This window comes from Schistocerca gregaria, chromosome 4 (assembly GCF_023897955.1).
Source record: "Schistocerca gregaria isolate iqSchGreg1 chromosome 4, iqSchGreg1.2, whole genome shotgun sequence".
Classification (NCBI taxonomy): Eukaryota; Metazoa; Arthropoda; class Insecta; order Orthoptera; family Acrididae; genus Schistocerca; species Schistocerca gregaria.
The window spans coordinates 403,334,632-403,356,940 of record NC_064923.1 but is presented as its reverse complement, the minus strand read 5'-3'; the positions used below and the strand labels follow the sequence as shown (position 1 = coordinate 403,356,940).

General features: G+C 40.2%; 1 protein-coding gene across 2 annotated transcripts in view; it reads right to left on the bottom strand.

Moving 5' to 3' along the window:
• Positions 1-22,309, bottom strand: part of LOC126267507 (mucin-12-like) — a 278,640-nt gene that overhangs the window by 184,438 nt on the left and 71,893 nt on the right. The window contains exon 6 of one of the 2 annotated variants that reach the window (XM_049972804.1): positions 10,355-10,635. In XM_049972804.1, the coding sequence (XP_049828761.1) occupies positions 10,355-10,635 (281 nt within the window). The remainder of the gene's footprint in view (positions 1-10,354; positions 10,636-22,309) is intronic. The other variant, XM_049972806.1, reaches the window with a different exon arrangement.

The following is a 22,309-nucleotide window of genomic DNA, read 5'->3' as shown; positions in this document are numbered from 1 at the left end:
CCAAACATTCTGACACATTAAACTCATCACTAACTTTTGCTCGAATCGAAGAATTTGGTAGTGAACTGATAATCTTACCTTTATCCTCTTTGTTTGAAATATGACCTTTAGTTTTTTGCTTTTCTATCAAATCATCACATTTGGTCAGAGACGTTTTACAACTTCTATGTGGTTTAGTGTAATTTTTATTTTCAAATGAAGCTTTCAAACCCTTCTTGACAGTCATTGCAACTTTCTCAATTTTTTCACTTGGTTTTCTAATTTTACTAGTAGGCAATGCACCTAGGATTCCTGAATCCACTTTTTTATAGTTTCTAATGAGTCACAAAATTCTTTATCTGAACTATCAATACCACTTTCCTTGACAATGATAAATATCTTAGAATAACATGCTGGACACAGTGACTTTGCTGGTATTGGATCAATAAAAGGGCTTTTATTTTTAAATAGTGATCAAATGTTATTTCTCTCAGACCTTTTGTTATAGGTTTCTTATGTTTCTTAGAAGGGTTCAATCAAAGACTGGCCAAAAAAGTGATAAAATTTCTTTAAGTATTTAATTCCATGGTACTCGCAAGTTGAGTTAAATTCTGAGCCAAATCGTACGTGAAAGAACACTTTTTTCTTCACTGTAATATTTGATTAAAGTAACGTCTTTAGGAAACACTCCACACACACTTTTGTGGCAAGCTTCATTAATATGAATACCAAGAAAACATTGACATTCCATTGTTAAACTGCATACTTCAAGAGCTCATTGTTAACTGAGTGTGAGTTAACATATGTTTTGTAGAAGGGGAAAACAACACACAGACTTGTACAGGCTTGTCTACGAGCCGTACAGACTTGCAGATGCTGTCTGATAGCCTGCTGAAACTTTCTGCGGAGGATTGTTTTGACAAATAATTATTCCTTACTTCAATTTCATATGTCCCCCCCCCCTCCTGCCCCCATGTTTTTTAATTACATACTTGATACACTTTATTACATTAGTCCAGACATTGCAGATATTAAGAAACGTATTTTTGCCTCGTGTTTTTTTTTTTTAAATAGTGTATTTTTTTAGTGTAAGCTTTTCACCACTTATACTCCATAAAAAGTAGCTATACTATATAGTCTAATAGCACACAAATATTGTGGTTGAGAAATTACTTCTTCTTTGGAAAAAACAATGTTTAAAAACAGTTTTTTAATTTGCGGCCAATAACTTTGACCCATTAAAAATATATTAAGGAATATATTCAGCTAGGTGATCAGGGTTTTAACTTATAGTGTTACTGTGCCGAACTAAATGCTGCTTACTTGAAAGGTCTGGGACAATCCATTACTGAATAATTAAAAGAATCAAAGGTGCTTGCAAACACAAAAAACAGCCTGCAGTTGGAAACAAGAGTGGCTGCTGTTTCTAAATGATACAAAATTTAAAAATATTTTTTATCCCACTAAATTTTAGGGAAATCACACACAAATACCAAATTTTTCTGAGATGGTCATGCAACCAATTATTTTTTTTCCTGGACCACTTGGTATGGAATGACCCTGTGAGTTTCGACCAGATCCTGGTAAATACAAAAGAGAGTACCGCAATCTGCACTGCAAGAGGTGGGGACAAGGAAGCAGAGAGTGTTAAGCTTTCGCATGCAGCTGAAGGGGTCCAAGCAGAGGCCCATCGGAAGCATCCTGGAGCTGGTGTTCAGCAAGTCCATGCAGTGGGAGCTGCAAAAGTAATTTCCATACAGCATGGAGGTGATCAGTGGCCCAACCGAGGTCAATATCTCATTAACAATGATAAGGAAGAGTGTGACACTCAGCAAAAAGCCCTGCAGGAAGCCATTCTCTGTGCAGAGCTGAGTGAAGTATCAACATGGCCCCAGAACAATTGGTGACAAAAAACTAATGAATTAAAATTGGTAGGGGGCATTGAAAGTCTCAGTCATGGAGGGTAAATAAAATATAATGATGGCATCCTACATAGGTCAAGAAGGACTGCAATGACATGTTGTCATTTAGAGAAAGCTTGTCAGACCGTCATTTCCAACCTAACTAGATGGTAGATGGTCTGTTGTGAACAGCCTCTCCTGGAAACCACACTGATAGGGGGACAAAAGGCCAAGACTCTTAAAACATAGCTCAATCAGTGGACAACCATCATTTCAAGCAATTTGCAAAGCATGTTGATGAGGCTAATCAGCAAGTAACTGTCAATGGCTGTTGGGTTTTTGACCAGCCTAAGGGCTGTAACAATAATATTTCGCCACTGCGAAGGGAAGGTACTGTTGACTAACAGTCACATTGTTTACCATCTGACTGTGAATGGAATAAGGGCCCAGGGCCATATTGTGAGATGAGGCAAGAGCCTGAAGCATCATCCATTATATAATTTGACTTGACAAGGTGCAAAGGAGAGGGGAATGTGTTTAATTTATCATTTACATGTCCATAGGACAGCCGCATAAGAGTAGTACATTGTCGCCTTTACATTGTGGCTCACAAGGTGTTTAGCAAGAGAGGATGCATTAGTACAAAGCAAATCCAGAAGGAAGAGACCCAGTACAGTTGTGGGTGGCCCAGAAGACTGCACAGCTAGACTCATTTAGCCTTAGGCACATTCTAGAAATTTTAGTGTAAAATTGTGTACCACTGCAATGGATCAGAGTTCAATAGTGAGTACTACACTCAGTGGGTCAACATGTGTCACAGATTCTTCACATACTGTAAGCCTTCCAAAAACATACCTGCAAGGACACTGATCGGCAAGTGCTTATCTCCAAGTGACGAAATTCCTGTGCTGCCAAAAGATACAATAAAAGTAGGGAAAAAAAAGAAAATTTTCCTACCTTTCAGAACTGTTGGTTCCTTTGTCAGGGAGGATATACGGATAGATTTCAGAATGTGGAGAAAAAAGGACACATCACTCAGATCCAAAGTATGAGAGGACCCACCTGATGTCTTTGGGCAGGATTAGAATTTCACTGCCTATACATAATTAAGCATGTTATTGTTGCTACTTGCCTTCTAATGGCGGAAGTTAAGAAGTTAAAATCAAGTGATTATTGGTCCAAAGATACACTTTTGAACACATCAGTTTTCAGCAAAATTACATTCCAAGATAATTTTTGTCTACTACGGAGAATTCTGCGCTCCAGTGATAATTCAGCAAGTACTGGAGGTGACAGTCTATTTAAATTAGAATGAGTATTGATAAAGTTCGCAAGACATTTCATAATTAATTTCTTCCACATCAGAAGCTTTGTATACATGAAAGGCTCTTCCTGTTCAAAGGATGATTATCTCTTAAGCAATTTATTCCAACCAAGTGATGTAGATTTGGAATAAAGACGTTTGTACTGCATGACAATCAGCGAGGGTATATTTTGGATTCTATTTTATGTACAGTAGTAACAACAGAAATTGGGTTCCACAATTTAGGGAAAAGTGGCAATGTAGTGGCAACTCTTATGGGACTATATCTGGAACAGGGTCATATTCTATATGTCGATAATTGATACTCCAGCCCAGACTTGTTCATCTGCTTTCGAAACCACGGAATAGCTGCTTGCGGCACTGTCCGTAAGAATAGATGCAACATGCCAAATTAAAATGAGGAAAAACTGAGTTTAAGTCCCGGACAGGATCCGTGCTATCAATTGGTGCGATAAGAGAGTGGTGTCCATGTTAACCACAAGTCATACAACACAAATGGCTGAAACAGAAGACTGAAAGAAATGCTGGCGAAAAAATATAGAACCCACAATGTACTGTAGATTACAATTCAAGTATGGATGCAGTTGACCATTGTGACATGCTCCTAAGCTCAGTTGGATAATAGCGTTAGACTGTGAAATGGTGCAAGAAATATTTTTTTCGTGCCGATTCAAAACCCAAATCGAAAAGGAGGATGGGAAATAGTTGAAATAGGTGTAAAATTATTCAAACAATTCCTGACCTCTTCATATGTAGCAGTTTGCTGGCAAAAGAATGGACTTTGTGATTGAGATGGTGCAATGTGTGTACTGTGGCAAATGTAATTACACAAAATACATTGTACCAGTATAACAAAACCCATATATTAATCTACGTGCGATACATTTAAATTATTAACATGTAACATAGACAGTTATATTATTTTATCCTAAATAGTACTTACATAGATCACATTCAGTCTACTTGTACAAAACCTGTTTTCCATAAATGATTTCAAACACCTTTGATCATCGAGAAATAACATGCAGAAGTTAAAACTCTGTTCTCAGTGCAATTTTTCTTGCTACTTTGCCTCTGTTGTTAGGCAATATGGGAAATGAAAACTCACTGTTCCGAGGAGGATGGGGGGCTTAAAATTGGTTGTTCGAATGAGACTGGCTTTGAAGCATTAATAGAAAATGGTATATGTAAAAGAAGTATCGAATGTATCCAGCATTCCTCTATTCATATAAATCAACATCATTTCGACTAATTTGTAGATAATTGAAAATAGCAGGGGAATAAAATTTTTTATTCCATATCTTTGTGTTATCATTCTAAATTTCATTTTCATCATGCATTCACTCAACCAGATACGCGAATCCGAAGTTTACATTGTTTTCGGGAATGATTTTCGCGCCCAACTTTCATCCAATTATACAGCTTGGAATGTTTTATAGAGCATTCTTTTTAGCAAAGTCAGAACAAAAATACCACATTTTTTACATTTTTGCATCTTCAATTTTGTGTTTAATTCATTCAGTACTGGAAAGTGCTATTCAAATGAAATATTATATTTGAGAACCTTGTGTTGTTACATTACTACATGCCAAGTTTCACATTCATCATGGCATTAGGCCAGGAGATGCAAGAAACCAAACTTTGAAATTTTTTTTTTGGTGCCTTTTTTTGGGTGATTTTACCTACTATTTTCTGGCTCAATATGGCTCATGAAATTCTTTTAATTATTATTCTTAAAAGAATGCATAGAGTTGTAAAGATGGCCAAATCTGATTTTTTTTACAAAAACTATTTCGCAAGGAATTACAGCTCAGAGTCGCCAAAAATACACGCTGGCTCTGGGCGAGGCGTAATAAGTCCAGAAGTATTCAGCACAGGGTGGGCTGCGCAGCACAGGCTGCTCTGGTCCCTGTGGCAGCTGCAAAGGACAGGCACTTAGCGCAGGTAGCCAGATTATGCCGTAGGCCACGGTGCCTCAACATGCCAAGCAGATGATGCAACTCCAGCAGTAAAGGGTTAAACAGCAGACACAAACACATAAAACCAAGATCAACATTTCGTCTATCAACAAAAAGTATCACCCGCATGATGTTTCTAAACAGGAAATCTACGAGAAAGGTACAGAATCAGACTATGAAAAGTCCACGTTGGAATATCAACAATGTTATGACAAGGATAGATTACTGCCCATGGTGAAGGTGACACACTGAGATCCAGACAAGCACAATGAAAAGACTGTTACACACTAAGCTTTCAGCCAAAGCCTCCTTCAGAATAGAAAACATATTCACGCAAACAGGCACACCTCACACATCCATGACTGTTATCCCTGAACACTGTGGCTAGAACAAAGTTCTCATGTTGAATGAAAGCAACAATCCAGAGTGGGACAGAGGAGGAGGAAATATATCAGGGTCTAAGTGGGGGGGGGGGGGGGGGAGAAGGAAAGAGAGAGGGGGAAGAGTTCATGTGGTACAGGTGGGTTTGGAAAATAAGACGAATAGCCACTGCCAAACTGTGGCCAAGAGCAAAGTGGGCCATGCTGTGGCACATGATGCAGAAGAACGTAACACGCGTGACTGAATGACTGCTTCACAACCCGGGCAATCTCTATCCTCCCCTCCACTACCAGGTTTTCTGAACTGCGCAGATGGGAGTTATCCTTACAACACATTCTCTGCTCCCAAAATTATCTCGGCCTAAACATGTGGTAACACATTGTTCCTCGCCCTCCCTGCCCCGTCCCGCCTCTTCCATCATATCACCTCCTCGCAATTCACATCCCCTCAACCCTCATCAAGCACTGCTCTCTCTCTCTCTCTCTCTCTCTCTCTCTCTCTCTCTCTCTCTCTCTCTCTCAACAACACACTGACCTTTTCCCCTTCTCTGCTGCTCTCCTTTTACACTCCCTGATCTCCCACAGGCTCCCGACACTGCACCTGGCAGCCCTGTCCTGCTGCCACCTAGTCCCTGCACTCCTCCCTCTCCCCATCCATACCCTACCACCCTTAACTGCCCCCCCCCCCCTCCACCCTTTCATATTGCTCCTTCCTTCTTCCTTTCAAGGCGACATCTGCATCTGGTCACAGCTGACATGGGAAAAGTACAACAAAAGGCAATTTTAATAGTCTTTTCTGAAAAGGATCTTCATGTTGCTATCGGCCTTTCGCCACAACTATGCAGCAATGATTTTGCCATATTTACCTGGCTGTAAGACTAGGTTTTTTTCCAAATTTGTAATTTCAAAAATAAAAGATCACAGATTAAACTACTACTGTTGTGGTAAACATTTTGACAGCACTTTTACATTAATATAGGGGTCACCTGACATTTATGGATGAAGTTTTGGCTATTGACATTTCATACAAATTTATTTTGAGGAGTTCCAAACGGTATTGCTTAGCAAACAATCCTGTCACTCGAATAGGTTTGAGATTTCCCGACATGCAGAAGTGCTCCATGTAGTGTCCATCTTGCTCAAACTATCATGTCACCTTTGCCTTTGTTTTCCTCTTGTATTATCAAAACATAGACAACCAATAAATAGCATAAATTCAGAATAGGTGTAATGGTAACTTTTTAAGCAGATACTTTATGTCTATAAAAGTTTGTAATTTTGATAGAGTATATTAAAAACAAATTTTTCTCATGGGAGGGGAGGGAGGGAGTACATTCCGTACATCAAAATGCGATACTTCAGTAAAAAAAATTTTCAGTGTGTTACAGAATTAGTGTTTCAAAGCAAATAACAGTCTGCTGCTTGTTGACATGTTCAATGCACTAAGTAAAATCACAACTGTGCAATTATTTTTTTATTGCTCTTTACTGAAATTCTGATTATTTAATTATGTGGCAGTCACTAAATAGTAAATCTGACAGCCAGTTACAGCACACACAATACTAGTATGATTTGAAGCATAAGCTATTTCCAATTTGTCGATAGTTAAAATATCTTACCACTTATCTTTTTACGAGTAAATCTCTCGATGATGAACGCTCAACAGCAAAAAAACCTAGAGTAGTAGTTCCATTTAAATGATACAATGAAATGAAAATTCTGACTGCAACAAGCAAATATTCAGGATTAAATTCCGATCATATGCCAACACTTAATTTATTTGGAGCATTCATTACAGGCTAGTGATGGTACCCTTGTTGAAACAGTTTTAGGTTTCCCACACAAAATGTCTTATTTTCGTAGAAGAAGGTGCAAACAGTATTAGTAGGTGAAGCACTAATTTGAGAATATCTCCGCAACCAATACGGTCTTCATTTAAAACTCAAAATTGTGAAAATTTATGTGAAATCAGTGAAAATTTGAACACAACTGTCATTATTTGTAACCTCCTGTTGCCTCTAATCAGCAGCACAATCCTTCCCACAAGTTCCTGTAAACTTTTATCACCACCCTCTTCTCTTTTAACCATGAACATTCATCAGCTCTGAGCATTAACAATCATCTATGAACCGATAATACATTGGCTTTTTCTCATAAGCTTCTGAGATGTAAATAGTACCTGTGACAACTCCAGCTATGAGCTCTCTCCCCAGGTAAATGCGTTAGTAAGACTTTGGTTGGTTAAATACCAACAAAATGAACCACAGATTTTGTGAAATAAGAGTATTATGTCAAACAATGGAGAGTCCAGGATAGGATGACATAAAAGGAGAGATTGAGTTGCAGACAGGCACAATGAAAGAGGCTGATAAAAATTTAAGCTTTTGGACCCGCAAGTCCTTTTTCAAAAATAGAAAAAGACACACATTTTCAACTCAACTTAAATATTTGACAGTCTTTCTCATTGTGCGTGTCTGCAACTCAATGTCGTGTCTATTTAGTGAGCAGCAATCTATCCTTTCTGTAAAATGTTATGTCACGTAGGTAGCAAGTTTTGTTAATGAATCCAAGGAAAATTGTGGTAAAACTACACATTTAAGGCATCCACAAGACTGCTGTCTTTTTTACTCTTGTATGCCGTGTGCACTTATCTACCAGATGACTGTAGTTTATACACATAATCAAATCACACATTTGAGATTTGGATAATTGTTTGCTTTTTGAATGCACAAAACAGGTCCAGACCAGAACACAAATACCTATGGAACACATCAGAGACAAAAAGACCATATGTATGGTGCATGCATTGAAGATGCAGCTGCACCACATGTTTCCTGGATTCATCAACAAAACTTACTTCCTAGAGGATATGATAGTTTATTATTTTTATAATTCTAATTCTTTGGTCCAGTTTGTTGAAACTGAACCACTGAACCCTTACTAACATATCTCCATGAAGCGGAAACTGTAGGTCAAACTGTCAGATAAGTATCAGATAAGCTTTTCACATATGTTATGGTTTCAAACAACTCTATGGCCAATCTGAATAAAGTCTGGAAAAGTTATTGTGTTTAAATAAAAAGACTTGGAATCAATTAATGATGAAGAGTTCCTATGACAATAAGAATAATATGCATTTGTCGGTGTTGCATAAATGGGAACTCTGAGACTGAGACTCAAGAAAAAGATAATTTTTATTTTTTTAATGTGGTAAAAAAAAAAATCCACCACAAACATTAGCCACATAATGCAAGTGCTAGCTCGGATCGGCATTATCACACAAAAACGAATACCGCCAGCACAATATGACCTCCACTGCAGGTGTCAGATTCACGGTGAATGTACTGGCCCAAACAGTAGTTCTAGCACATATAAAACCACAACTCAGATGTATGTCGTAAGAAGAACTTCTAAGGTTACCTGGACTGTCAGTTCTACCCCATTACACTGACAGAAACTGGGTATGTGTATTGTAGACAAAGCTTTAAGGTGCAGAGTTATTTATTTGTTACAAAAAGATACTCTGAGAAGATGAGGCAGATCACTCAAAGACAAAAATCATAATTAATTTTTAACTGAAGTCCTGGAGAACTGTCACATCAAATTGGGAATACAAGAATAGTAACATCACTTACTCCATTTGTACAATGACTACACACATCCAAAGAAGAATATAATTGCAATATGTAACTCAAACTACTGTTTGGTCAATTTTACAATAGTACATGTAACACGTCCTTCTGTCTCTAAAATATTAGGTACACATTCTACACGTGCAACTTCTTTGTGTGGCTTTTAAAACAATGATATTAGTGTACTTAGCAATGTCCATTTGGATTTGCAGAGCAATGAGAACCACAAAGATGGAATAACTCCTGCAGTGTGCTATTCTAATACCAAGAAAAAAGTAATATTAGATCAAAAATAATAAACCATCCAAGTTTCATGCATCTTCACTCTGAAGCCTTCCACAGTGAATCCTAAGAGTTTAACTGCAAGGACCCTCACTTGACTACCCCCTCCCCTTCCCCTATTCTACAGAGATGTGACAATTCACTATATTCCACATCATATAGGATTACAACACTTACATTAAACCTACAGTATCCCACCATTTGCTGACATACGTTTATTGCACCACTATACAGAAGTAATGCTTCAGATAAATACTCAAAACTGATATATTTAGCACCAGAGTTGCATGAGATTGGATAGCTTACTATCTGTTGTTTAGACATCCATTCATTGTTAGTATTAAATTGTTTTTCAGAAGATTTACACCACTATCTCTTAACAGTTTTTCATTCTTTTATCATGCAGTAGCTGTAGCATCTACCATCGAATTATGACATCTTTAACGTATGATACGCGCATTTCATTATTCTAGAATAAAAAGCTACCCCTTTATTTCTTGACCTGACTATACAAATAATTCTTTCTGTTGCTTTAAGGCACTACTGGCTGCCCCTTTTCATTAGTTAACAAGCTAGATGGAAAAACAGAGACCAAATGCACAGTCCTTGACTCAAGCTGTCCAAGCAAATAAGTTTTCCAAAAATTTATGCTATGAAAATTTATTATACATTCCCTTCTAAAATTTTTTTCATTGAGACTACACACAGTTGTTCTTCAAACAATATACATCTTACCACCATTACTCTATGTACTCAATTTGAACAGGTGCACACACGCACAGAGAGAGAGAGAGAGAGAGAGAGAGAGAGAGAGAGAGAGAGAGACAGAAAGAAAGAGAGAGAGAGAGAGAGAGAGAGACAGAGAGAGAGAGAGAGAGAGAGAGAACTGTTTACTGACCTTTGCAGCTTTTCTTTCTCTGAAAATAGGCGAGGTATTTCAGGTAGAAAGTCTTCCGACAGGGTGTGGTACAAGGCTCGTTCAACTTTAGATGTAGAGTCCCTGAAACCTTCAGTGACTTTGTCCCAGTCTTCTTCTGTGAAACAAACCACTTGCCACACACTACTGCTTTGTTCCTCTCCTTCTGAATCAGCTGGTGATTTTCCTCTCTTCTTCTTTCGTTTCTCATCCTTTAATCTTCGTTTCTTTTCTTTGACTCTTTTTTTCTGAGGAAGAAAAAGCTTAATTGTTTTGGCAACATGTATTATACAGACAATTTCACCACCAAATGAGTTGAAATATTAAGTTATTAAACAAACTGAAAAATGTATTAAACTGCTGATTTCTAGTCCCTGGTTAAATACATATTTTTAACATTAAATAATGGTAAATCCAGGATGGAACGTAACAAATTATTTTTAAAATTATATTGCCATGTCAACATAATTACAATCATCGCCAAATCCAAAATCAGGACAGTCAATAAAGTAAAACATTTGCACTGATAGCACATTTATTATAAACACCGAGAGACAGAACAAAACTGAACTCCCGTAGGGCGAGTGATGCTACATATACAAACATCAAATAGGCCAGAATATGCAAACACTACAAACATAAGGAATTTCAAGAACCTTCAATAAATACTAAGTAACAAATAATTGCTGGTGATCAGATTTGAACTGGCAACTCACAACATGTGTCAGTCATGCTAAATGTTTTTACATGCACAGTCAGAAATCATTGAAATGTTGGACAGCACAGACAACTTATTCTATATCAACATTATGTCTATCGATTATCTTAAAAGTGATCAGCTGACACTTGGCAGTTAGACGTGACTTCATTTCAGAGCCAGTGCTTACTGTGAATCATTGCTCAAGATTTTATGATGGGCAGCGAGGACAAGGTTAATATGCCATTAGAAAAGAAAACAAAGCATATGTGTACATATCTTACGAAGTGGGAAGCTTTATATTCCTGGACTGGACAACAGCGGACAAATGATTATAAAGCAAATTGCAAACGTGAGTTTTGCATTGCACATGGCAGCAAGAATGATTGTGTGCAGCACATGAATATTTCAGGTAGCAAATGATGTCACTACTTCATCCAAGATAACCTTTCTTCAGCTCTCCTCACCTGGGTAAAGGCCTAACAAATGACAACATGAACTTTCATTAGCCTACCACACAGTACAATACAATCTAAGCTATAGGAGCTTGGACTAACTGATCAAACTGTGAAGAAATGTGTTCAGCGGGTCTAATGTCTCAAAGAAAATATCTGTTCAAATGTCTGTCAGTTCATGTTGGTCAGAATCTCTTGTGACGCCCTTCCGTGTTAGAGCGGTCCTCCTACACATTTTGTTATTTGCTTCTAACATATTTTAAACGTAAGTTACAAAAATATTAATTTCAGAATGTTGCGGAAATCTTCACGATGAGCAGCAAGTGGAGAAAAATATTTTATTAATAATTTTTGGAAAATTTTTTTACAGGGTGAAAAATCTGAAATGACTATAATGAACGTAATGGCTCCAAGAAGAGTGAATGATTTTTTGGACGTCTTAAATGACCTCAAAAAGTGTAACATGTTCTTTTCTTTAGCAACAGATGCCTCCATTCATCTAAACAGAAATACGGTTCTAATTGTAAGATGATATTTTGACCACTTAATGTAATTTTGTAAAAAAATTGTTGAATTTCATAAAACAGGCAGAGGAAACTGCAATGGTTGCCTATAGGTTGTTAAAAAAATTCACTGTAATCAAATAATTTGAATGGCAGTAAATATCATCACACTATGCTGATGGTGCCAATATAAATTACGGTAAGCACCATTCAGTCCTGAAACTATTAAGTAATGAGAATGGAAAAATCCTCAAAGCCAGTTCTTTTAACCCATGTGCTTCATAATGCCATGAAACGTGCGTGCAACTGTTTACAATATGTAGATGTCGAAGCGTTAGGATCAAAAACATATGGTCAATTCTCTTGTTTTGCTAAACTAAGGGAAACGTTAAAATCATTTTTTGTATTTGTTAATGTTGAATGGGCTGAAATCCTGCCACATGTAGATGGTTCTCTCTTACACCTGCTGTAGAAAGGCTTTTAAAAAAATTGGGAGCCTATAGAAGCTATTTTAAAAGCGTAGAAGATTCACACTTTCCAAGACTAGTTCTATTTTTGAAAGCAGAAATAATAATCCACTAATGCCTTGCTAGGCCTATCGTAGATTCACTTTTCAGGGTTCCTGCACGACCTTCACAGCTACCATAGCGGTCCTGGGTCATATACTGTCCCCACTGCACCTTGCTCCTACAGGCAATCCCCTACTTCATGACGTTGCTGTGTCTCCCACGGCTTGGACGAGGCATTGGACTTGTGGGAGAAGGTGGAACAATGACAGGAGGAGATAGAGAAATCAAGGCTGATATGATATGGACACGTTAAGAGAATGGAGGAGAAGATATCCAGGAGGATGCACGAGGTGAAACTGGAAGGAAAAAGACCAAGAGGAAGACAGATGGCTGAAAGGAGTAGAGGAATGTGCCCAGAAGAAAGGGGAAGACTGGACCAAAGTGATGACGGGGAGATGGTGGCAAGACAGAAGACGACGGAGAGGCCTATGTTCCATACAGACTCAGCCAGTGGCTGGAAACTGTCCAAGATGATGATGAGAAGATTCAGACTGTCCTAAAGTTTTGAAAAAGTATTTTTGCAATGAAAATACAAAAGTACACACAATTGTTTGACTTATATTAGTTTCTTAATGGATATTGGAAATTTTTTTTGTCCTAAAAGCAAAGTATTTGGAGAATTCTGATCTTTGTACCATGAAATCTCATGAAGCTGTACAGTTACTAATCAGTATAGTTAGACAGAGAAAGGGATGGATTTTTTTTTTATAGTGGTACTCATTAATTGTTGCCCACTGTTCTTGATTCAAATTTGAAATCTATTAGTGAGAACAACTTCATTAAATTCTATGATTCTTTAAATTTTCACTTAGTTAACAAATCTGATGATAGTTTAAAATGTTGAATCTCACTATGTCTAAAAAGAAAATATTCAATGACAAACATGAAGTTTATAAATGTGTCAAGCTGGATTGCGAGAATGAAGATGAATTATATGTGGAATTTTGTAGTTCTAATGATGCAATTAAATGTGCTCTTTTTAGAGGGTAGTATTGGCCAGAAATGGATAAAAGTTTTAACAACTTTGAAATCAAATAATGTGAATTTTGAAAACTTGAGTAAGCTGGTAGGCTATGTCACGAGTATACCAGAAGTTGATGCTCACATTCAGAGGGTATTTTCTCTTGTGAATAATAAATGGACAGATGTAAGGAACAGAAGTTGTACAAACCTAATCAAATCTGAACTGCAAGTTGCCACAAATTTTCCGTATTCGTGCAGTGAATTCTTCAAATTTGGTAAAAAATTATATAAAACTACTGACCGAGGCAAAATCTGTTGCCAAATATGTGTAAGTATTTGCAATCTGTAATTAAATAGTTATCTTTTAGGAATATTGCTTTCATTTTTGGTGAAATTTCACCGTGCTCTTAATCTCCCTCATTTTTTGTTGGGGATATAAGTATCTTCCTTATTTTCTTTTAAGAAAGTTTGCCACCCTATCCTCTCCTGTTTCAGATGTTCTCAATGGAGCTGACTACAGCATCCTGGGTCTAGATCTTGTCAATAGCCCTTTGTACAGCATAAATGACGGAGACTTGTGTTCTGGTCATGTCACCACACCCTGTTTACTATGATGACCATCAAGGTAGCCCCTCTTGTCAAAGCTCTGTGAGCATCAAACAAATCTTCAGTTTTTGTTGGGTTCAAATTAATGATAATGTAAATAAAATAGAAAGAAACTTCCACATGGGAAAAATATATTAAAAACAAAGATTCCAAGACTTACCAAGCGGGAAAGTGCCGGCAGACAGGCACAATGAACAAAACACACAAACACACACACAGAATTACTAGCTTTCGCAACCGATGGTTGCTTCTTCAGGAAGGAGAGGGAAAGACGAAAGGATGTGGGTTGTAAGGGAGAGGGTAAGGAGTCATTCCAATCCCGGGAGCGGAAAAACTTCCCTTGGGGGAAAAAAAGACAGGTGTACACGCGCACGCGCGCGCACGCGCACGCGCACGCGCACACGCACACGCACACGCACACGCACACACACACACACACACACAGACACAAGCAGATGTCTGCTTTTGTGTGTGTGTGTGTGTGTGTGTGTGTGTGTGTGTGTGCGCGCGCGCGAGTGTACACCTGTCTTTTTTTCCCCTAAGGGAAGTCTTTCCGCTCCCGGGATTGGAATGACTCCTTACCCTCTCCCTTACAACCCACATCCTTTCGTCTTTCCCTCTCCTTCCTGAAGAAGCAACCATCGGTTGCGAAAGCTAGTAATTCTGTGTGTGTGTTTGTGTGTTTTGTTCATTGTGCCTGTCTGCCGACGCTTTCCCGCTTGGTAAGTCTTGGAACCTTTGTTTTTAATAAATCTTCAGTTTTCTTTAACGAGAAGCTTCAATTATCAGTCTGCACCTCAGGACTGTAGCAGGGCTTCATACAGTTGGCATGGGCAATGTCTCTCTGCACTTTTGTTTTCTTGACAAAGTGACATAATCTGTGACTTCATATGTGGCATTCAACAAGCGACAAAAGATATGATACAACATAAAGTAGCACTTAAGTAACTATTCCAATAAACCCACTTCTCGCACAGCCATACTGAGATGGGGGAAGAAGTTAACTGGCATGCTTGCAATCATGGTGGTGGGGAACTGACATGCCTGCAATTATGGTGGTGAGGAATTGGCATGGGTGTAACATACAATCTTTATCTTCTGGATGGGCTTGGTTCCTCCATCTTCAAGGCTTCTGTTGTTTTCACCAATGCTGAATCTTCCCCCTGTTCAGCGGCAATGTTATTCTGTGCAGTGATGACTGAGATTTTGTCAACTTGTCCACACGTTGTGTTTCACCACAGGATTCCTTCGAAGAAAATCAGTGTCAATGCGTTTGTATCTGTTTTTGAATGACACTGTGATGTCATACACCTGAAGCCTCAGTGCCCATCTCGCCAGTCAACCCAACAGATCCTTCAAGCTAGGCAGCCAGCACAGAGAGAGAGAGAGAGTTGATTCATAACAATGGCAAATGGCTTGCCAAATACTACCAGAACTTGTTGGTGGCCAAAACAAATCCCCCAAGATTTTTATTTCTTGGGTGACAAAGAAAGATTTTTTCAGACTGAGGTGGAGGCTTGCAGCATAAACACACTTCAACATAGTTGTCATGTAGCTTATGCTTACATAGATTCGTGAAAGGGGTGAGGAGCAGACAATGTTGTCCAGACAGCGAAAACATATACTTCATGAAGATGCTGAAGCAGATTGTCTATCATACACTCAAAAGGGGCTGGAGCGTTACACAGTCCAAACAGTATAACTTTAAACACCCAGAGGCTCACAGTAGTCATGAAGACAATCATTTCCTAGACAATATTGTTAACTTAAATTTGCCAGTAACCTTCCTCTAAGTCCATCGTTGAGAAATAATTTCCTCCACTCAAGCAATCTGGGGTGTCATCAATATGCAGCAATGAGTAGACATCTTTTTTGGTGATTTTATTCAGTCATTGGTCTCGGCAAAGAAACGCAGAGTGCCGTCCTCCTCCTTCACGAGGATCACAGAGATGGAAAAGGAGAGCTCTAAAGTTTCAATGTTGGAATCTTGGAGCACCTACTCCACTTCCTCCAAGATTATTCGTCATTCAGCTGACAACATCTATACGAGTGCTGAATTATTAGTGGATAATTCCCAGTGTTGTCAGAGTGTTTTTCTTGGGTCATTTGGCATATCTTTTCATCAAACCAGATTCAAAAGCATTTGGAAATTGGTCCAGAACACTCAGCAATGTTGTTTCTCTGTCAGACCCAGTTGGCAGTTTCAACAACAGCTTCCATCCACATGTGGTCTGTACAATAGCACCACCACATTTCTTCATCAGTGGTATTAAGCTGCCCTTTCTTGATTGGTTTTATGTGTCCCTATACACATACCTTTAGGGATGAGCTGTGTCTGCCCATGAGAATTAGTGATCCGAAGTTCTCTTTGGCCACCTGCAATGCTTACATTCCTTGCTGGCAAGTAGAGTTTCTTTTACGAGCCTAAGTAGCTTTTTGCAACTGATAAAAGTTTCGCAGTTTAACTAATCATCTACATTTACAACAGGGACTTATCTTGTTGACGACAGCAGGATAATGTATTCAACGATAAACAACTGTCCAGAACAATCTCTGTTACATATGCTTATTCGAACTTGTTCATCAGCCTGGAGCTCTGACCTATCACAGTCTACTACTGGTTGCGATTGCTACAGGAAGTCCCATCCAAGAACAACATTATGATTACGTTGTCTTCATAGAGTTGTGGTCTGTCATTGGTAGTAAGTCTTGCAATACACATTCTCTTTGGCTGGATGTATTTCTCATTTATGGCTTTCACAAAATTCTTTTTGTACTTTGGAACAGTCTTCTTTTAGCTGGTGGTGGTAAGCATTTGACATTAAGAAAAGAAAGCCCCCGAGTCTACACGCTCTCAGACAGTTTGGCCATCAATTACGATGTCAATGAGATTTCCACACATCTTTGTGACTATTGTCCATGGAGAATTTTCATCTGTTATGGCCTCACTTCCACAGATAGTCAATTCGATTACTTTTCCTGAATTCTGTGGCTAGATAAATGGGTGGTGTGTCTGCATGGTGACACGGACTGGCAATGGCATCTTGAGGACCAACTTTTTCCAATGTACGGTGATGGGCTTCATCCCACAGGTTGACGTCTGGCAGTGCAGTAGTTGTCTAACAGTCATCTTCTTGCTCTGTAGCATCATAAATGTCCTGAGCATCCATGGTGGAAACATACTGGGGTGTTGCTCTCCATCCTCCAAATGTCTGTTCTTTTGCAAGGAATTATACTTCGCGGAGATGTTGGTTGTACCTGTATTGATCAGATGCCGAGTTATCATTTGGTGGCTGTGGCGTAAGTCCAAGTTAGCCCAGTCCATTCTTCCTGGTGCATGAAACTGGTAGCACAGATTGGTGCTGAAAATCAGCACACGTCTTCCTCAACATACTTCATTACCTCCTGACATAGGTTGTCAATACTCATGGCTGCTCTCTCTAACTTACTTGATCTGACAGTTTTGGCTACCATAATTTGCTGTATGCCTTCTGTTACCACCTAGTGTATGAGACAGGCAATGAGATTATGGGCTTTCACAACTTTCATAGGGACCACAATCAGGTCTCAGTCAAACTTCTTTTGACCAACTCTTTTTTCTGTTGCATTTTCTCAATGTGCTGGGACCATTTTATGAATTCCTTGGTTGTTGCAACATCCTTTACGAGAAAAGTTTCTTCTTTCATCTAGCTGGGATTTTGTTGGCTGCTGTAATATTCAGATTCACATTGTGGCATAGGGCCATAACATGCTATATGTATGAGTGTGTCATTTACCCATATCACTGGGCCTTGCTCTGCAATTGTTCTTTCGCTGCTGAATGTCACCAAAGGTTTTCTTCAGTTTGGTCTCAAACTTATAAAGACAACTATTGAGTTCCTCTTTGTTGCTCTCGATCCACTGCTGGTCTGTTCTGGCCAAGTAAAAGTACACATTTCAAAAACGCATCATATCACAATCCCACATGTTGTATTTGGTGATTCAGTTGAATCCTTTCACCAATTTAATAAGGCACCACCAAGCACTGACGGACATTTGTGAGCAGCTGACTAACTGCCGGCTTGAACTCCATTAAGTCTCCTAAATATAGGGACTTAGGAATGATGTACAGTTTGCATTCTGGTTCTTGTCCATGTAAGCAATAGCTCTTACACTGCCTCATTGGAACCACAGTGACAGAGATTTTTTGAAGTATCTGGCATCTCCAGCAAACAATGTCACATTGTAACCACAAATGTCTGAAAGCAAACCATCTAAGTAAGCAACACTTAGCACTGAAAGCACATTTATAATGTACACCAATGTATAGACAGAAAGGAACTGAATTCCTGGACAGAGAGTACTGCTATTTATATAGACATTGAATATTCCAGCATATGCAAACATAACAAACATAAATTTTGAGAACCTTCCAGAAATGATTAATACTAAATAAAAATAATTATTGGTAGTTGGGATAGAAATGACGTCTTGCAGCATGCCAGCCAGTGATCCCAACCACATGACACACAGCACAGCTTAATACACTGAAGAGCCAAAGAAACTGGTACACCTGCCTAATATAGTGTAGGGCCCCTGCAAGCATGTAGAAGTGCCGCAACATGATGTGGCGTGGACTCTAATAATGTCTGGAGTAGTGCTGGAGGGAACTGACACCATGAATCCTGCAGGGCTGCCCATAAATCCGCAAGAGTACGACGGGGTGGAGATCTCTTCTGAACAGCATGGCATCCAAGATATGCTCAATAATGTTCATGTCTTGGGAGTTTGGTGGACCGCAGATGTGTTTAAACTCAGAAAAGTGTTCCTGGAGCCACTCTGTAGCAACTTTGGATGTGTGGGGTGTCGCATTATCCACTGGAATTGCCCAAGTCTGTCGGAATGCACAATGGACATAAATGGATGCAGGTGATCAGACAGGATGCTTACTTACATGTCACCTGTCAGAGTCATATTTAGATGTATCAGAGGTCCCATATCACTCCAACTGCTCATGCCCCACGCTATTACAGAGCCTCCACCAGCTTCAACAGTCCCCTGCTGACACGCATGATCCATGGATTCATGAAATTGTCTCCATACCAGTACACATACATCTACTCGATACAATTTGGAACGATACTCGTCCGATCAGGCAACACTTTTCCAGTCATCAACAGTCCAAAGTCAATGTTAACAGACCCAGGTGAGGAGTAAAGCTTTGTGTCGTGCAGTCATCGAGGATACATGAATGGGCCTTCTGCTCCAAAAGCCTATATCGGTGATGTTTTGTTGAATAGTTTGCACGCTGACACATATTGATGGCCCAGCTTTGAAATCTGCAGCAATTTGTGGAGGGGTGCACTTCTGTCATGTTGAATGATTCTCTTCAGTTGTCATTCGTCCCATTCTTGAAGGATCTTTTTCCAGCTGCAGCTATGTCTGAGATTTGATGTTGTACCAGATTCCTGATATTTACAGTACACTCATGAATACCTCGGAGATGCTGTGTCCCTCGCTCATGTGCCGATTAAAACACCATGTTCAAACTCACTTAAATCTTGATAACCCGTCATTGTAGCAGCAGTAAACCGATCTAACAACTGTGCCAGAAACTTATTGTCTTATATAGGCGCTACAAACCACAGCGCTGTATTCTGTCTGTTTACATATTTCTGTGTATTTGAATATGTATGCCTACACCAGTTTCTTTGGCACTTCAGTGCAGGTTTGGCAACACATACTATAAAATGTCAGCAAATGAAACAAATATTAAGTAATTGCACAAACTGATAAATGGGTTAAATTGCTAATTTATGGTCTCTGATTGAACAGGCGTTTTAAGGTCAATTAAGTTTGAAAACAATTACTTCCACCTACTTAGAAACTGGCCATCTAAATTTATTATGTCAACTTTCTATTGTTCCCTCGAGCTACACTGTAAATGAATATACCAAAAATAATATTGGGTAAGAGCAGTTTGTAGTTTGAGAGCAATCTTCTGGAATGTGCGCTGACACACGACATGCCCTGAGTGAGTGAGTGAGTGAGTGAGTGAGTGAGTGAGTGAGTGAGGGAGGGAGGGAGGGAGGGAGGGAGGGAGGGAGGGACGGGAGGGACGGGAGGGAGGGACGGGAGGGAGGGGAGGGAGGGGAGGGAGGGGAGGGAGGGAGGGGAGGGAGGGAGGGGAGGGAGGGAGAGGAGGGAGGGAGGGAGAGGAGGGAGGGAGGGAGAGGAGGGAGGGAGGGAGAGGAGGGAGGGAGGGAGAGGAGGGAGGGAGGGAGAGGAGGGAGGGAGGGAGGGAGAGGAGGGAGGGAGGGAGGGAGAGGAGGGAGGGAGGGAGAGGAGGGAGGGAGGGAGGGAGAGGAGGGAGGGAGGGAGAGGAGGGAGGGAGGGAGAGGAGGGAGGGAGGGAGAGGAGGGAGGGAGGGAGGGAGGGAGGGAGGGAGGGAGGGAGAGGAGGGAGGGAGGGAGAGGAGGGAGGGAGGGAGAGGAGGGAGGGAGAGGAGGGAGGGAGAGGAGGGAGGGAGGGAGAGGAGGGAGAGGAGGGAGGGAGGGAGAGGAGGGAGGGAGGGAGAGGAGGGAGGGAGGGAGGGAGGGAGGGAGAGGAGGGAGAGAGGGAGGGAGAGGAGGGAGGGAGAGGAGGGAGGGAGAGGAGGGAGGGAGAGGAGGGAGGGAGAGGAGGGAGGAAGAGGAGGGAGGGAGGGAGGGAGAGGAGGGAGGGAGAGGAGGGAGGGAGAGGAGGGAGGGAGAGGAGGGAGGGAGAGGAGGGAGGGAGAGGAGGGAGGGAGAGGAGGGAGGGAGAGGAGGGAGGGAGAGGAGGGAGGGAGAGGAGGGAGGGAGAGGAGGGAGGGACAGGAGGGAGAGGAGGGAGAGGAGGGAGAGGAGGGAGTGGAGGGAGAGGAGGGAGAGGAGGGAGAGGGAGAGGAGGGAGAGGGAGAGGAGGGAGAGGGAGAGGAGGGAGAGGGAGAGGAGGGAGAGGAGGGAGAGGAGGGAGAGGAGGGAGAGGAGGGAGAGGGAGAGGAGGGAGAGGAGGGAGAGGAGGGAGAGGAGGTGAGGGACAGGAGGGGGGAAGGGGAGGGGGATGGGAATGAACAGGGGGAGGAGAGAGGGAGAATAGTCAATTTCCTTTTATACAATAATTAATCATGCTGAGCAAAGATCTGAAGTGCCTTTTACATGATCAACTTTCTTGTCTCAGGTGACTACACAAGACAAGTGCAATGCCCCTGGTATTATATTCCTGCACTGAGTCTTGCTTGTTCTGAGTGGTCATTTTTGTGTACATGCCTGCACCAAAATTGCTGGTCTTGTGATAGCTGTCTAATGTGTAGTTTGGCATCTGAATTGTGAAAGTGAGGTTACGAGGGTCAATCCCTTTAATGGAAAAATTGAAATACAGTAATGAAACGTATGAACAAGCAATGACAACAGAGTTTAATAATGACAAAAGAAGAATTTTAGTGGAAGTTCTTCTCAACGATTGTGAGATAAATTCTCTATACTCCTGAGAATTGAGAACTGGACCGTTCTGTGCCAAGTGGTCTAATATCGAGAAATGTTCCCACATGACCATCAGGGATTTTGATGAAATTTTGTAGGAACATTCACACGTGTTATCAATGAACACCGGTAAAGTTTCAGTTTCAGAAATTCAATACTTGCAAAGATATAGTCACTTGTTTGAAACCATAGCACAGCTTCCAATAGTGCATCCTTGAATTTTCAGCAACTTTGAGATGAGATATCTCTAAGTATTTGCATGAAATAAATAAAACTTGGCGATCTTATACAACTTTTAGAGCTCTTTAAAGTAAAATATTAAGAAAAAGATTTATGAGCAATTTTCGTATAGATAAATTGAAGCAAAGTTGGGCGAAAAAATAGCTTTTTATTTATTTATTTATTTTAAATGTGATTTTGGAATGACAGCCGAATGGAATTTTTTTGCTACTAGTCATGGGAAATCACCTTGTGATGGGATTGGAGGTACAACAAAGCAGTTAGCAGCAAGAGCAAGCTTGCAACGGCCACTTAATGGACAAATTCTTACTCACCTAGATCTGTTTCACTTCTGCTCTGAAAACATTAATGGAATTAAAGATGAAATTAAAAAAAAAATATTGTGTCACAAGAGGAGAGGTTTAAACTTGGACAAACTGTAGC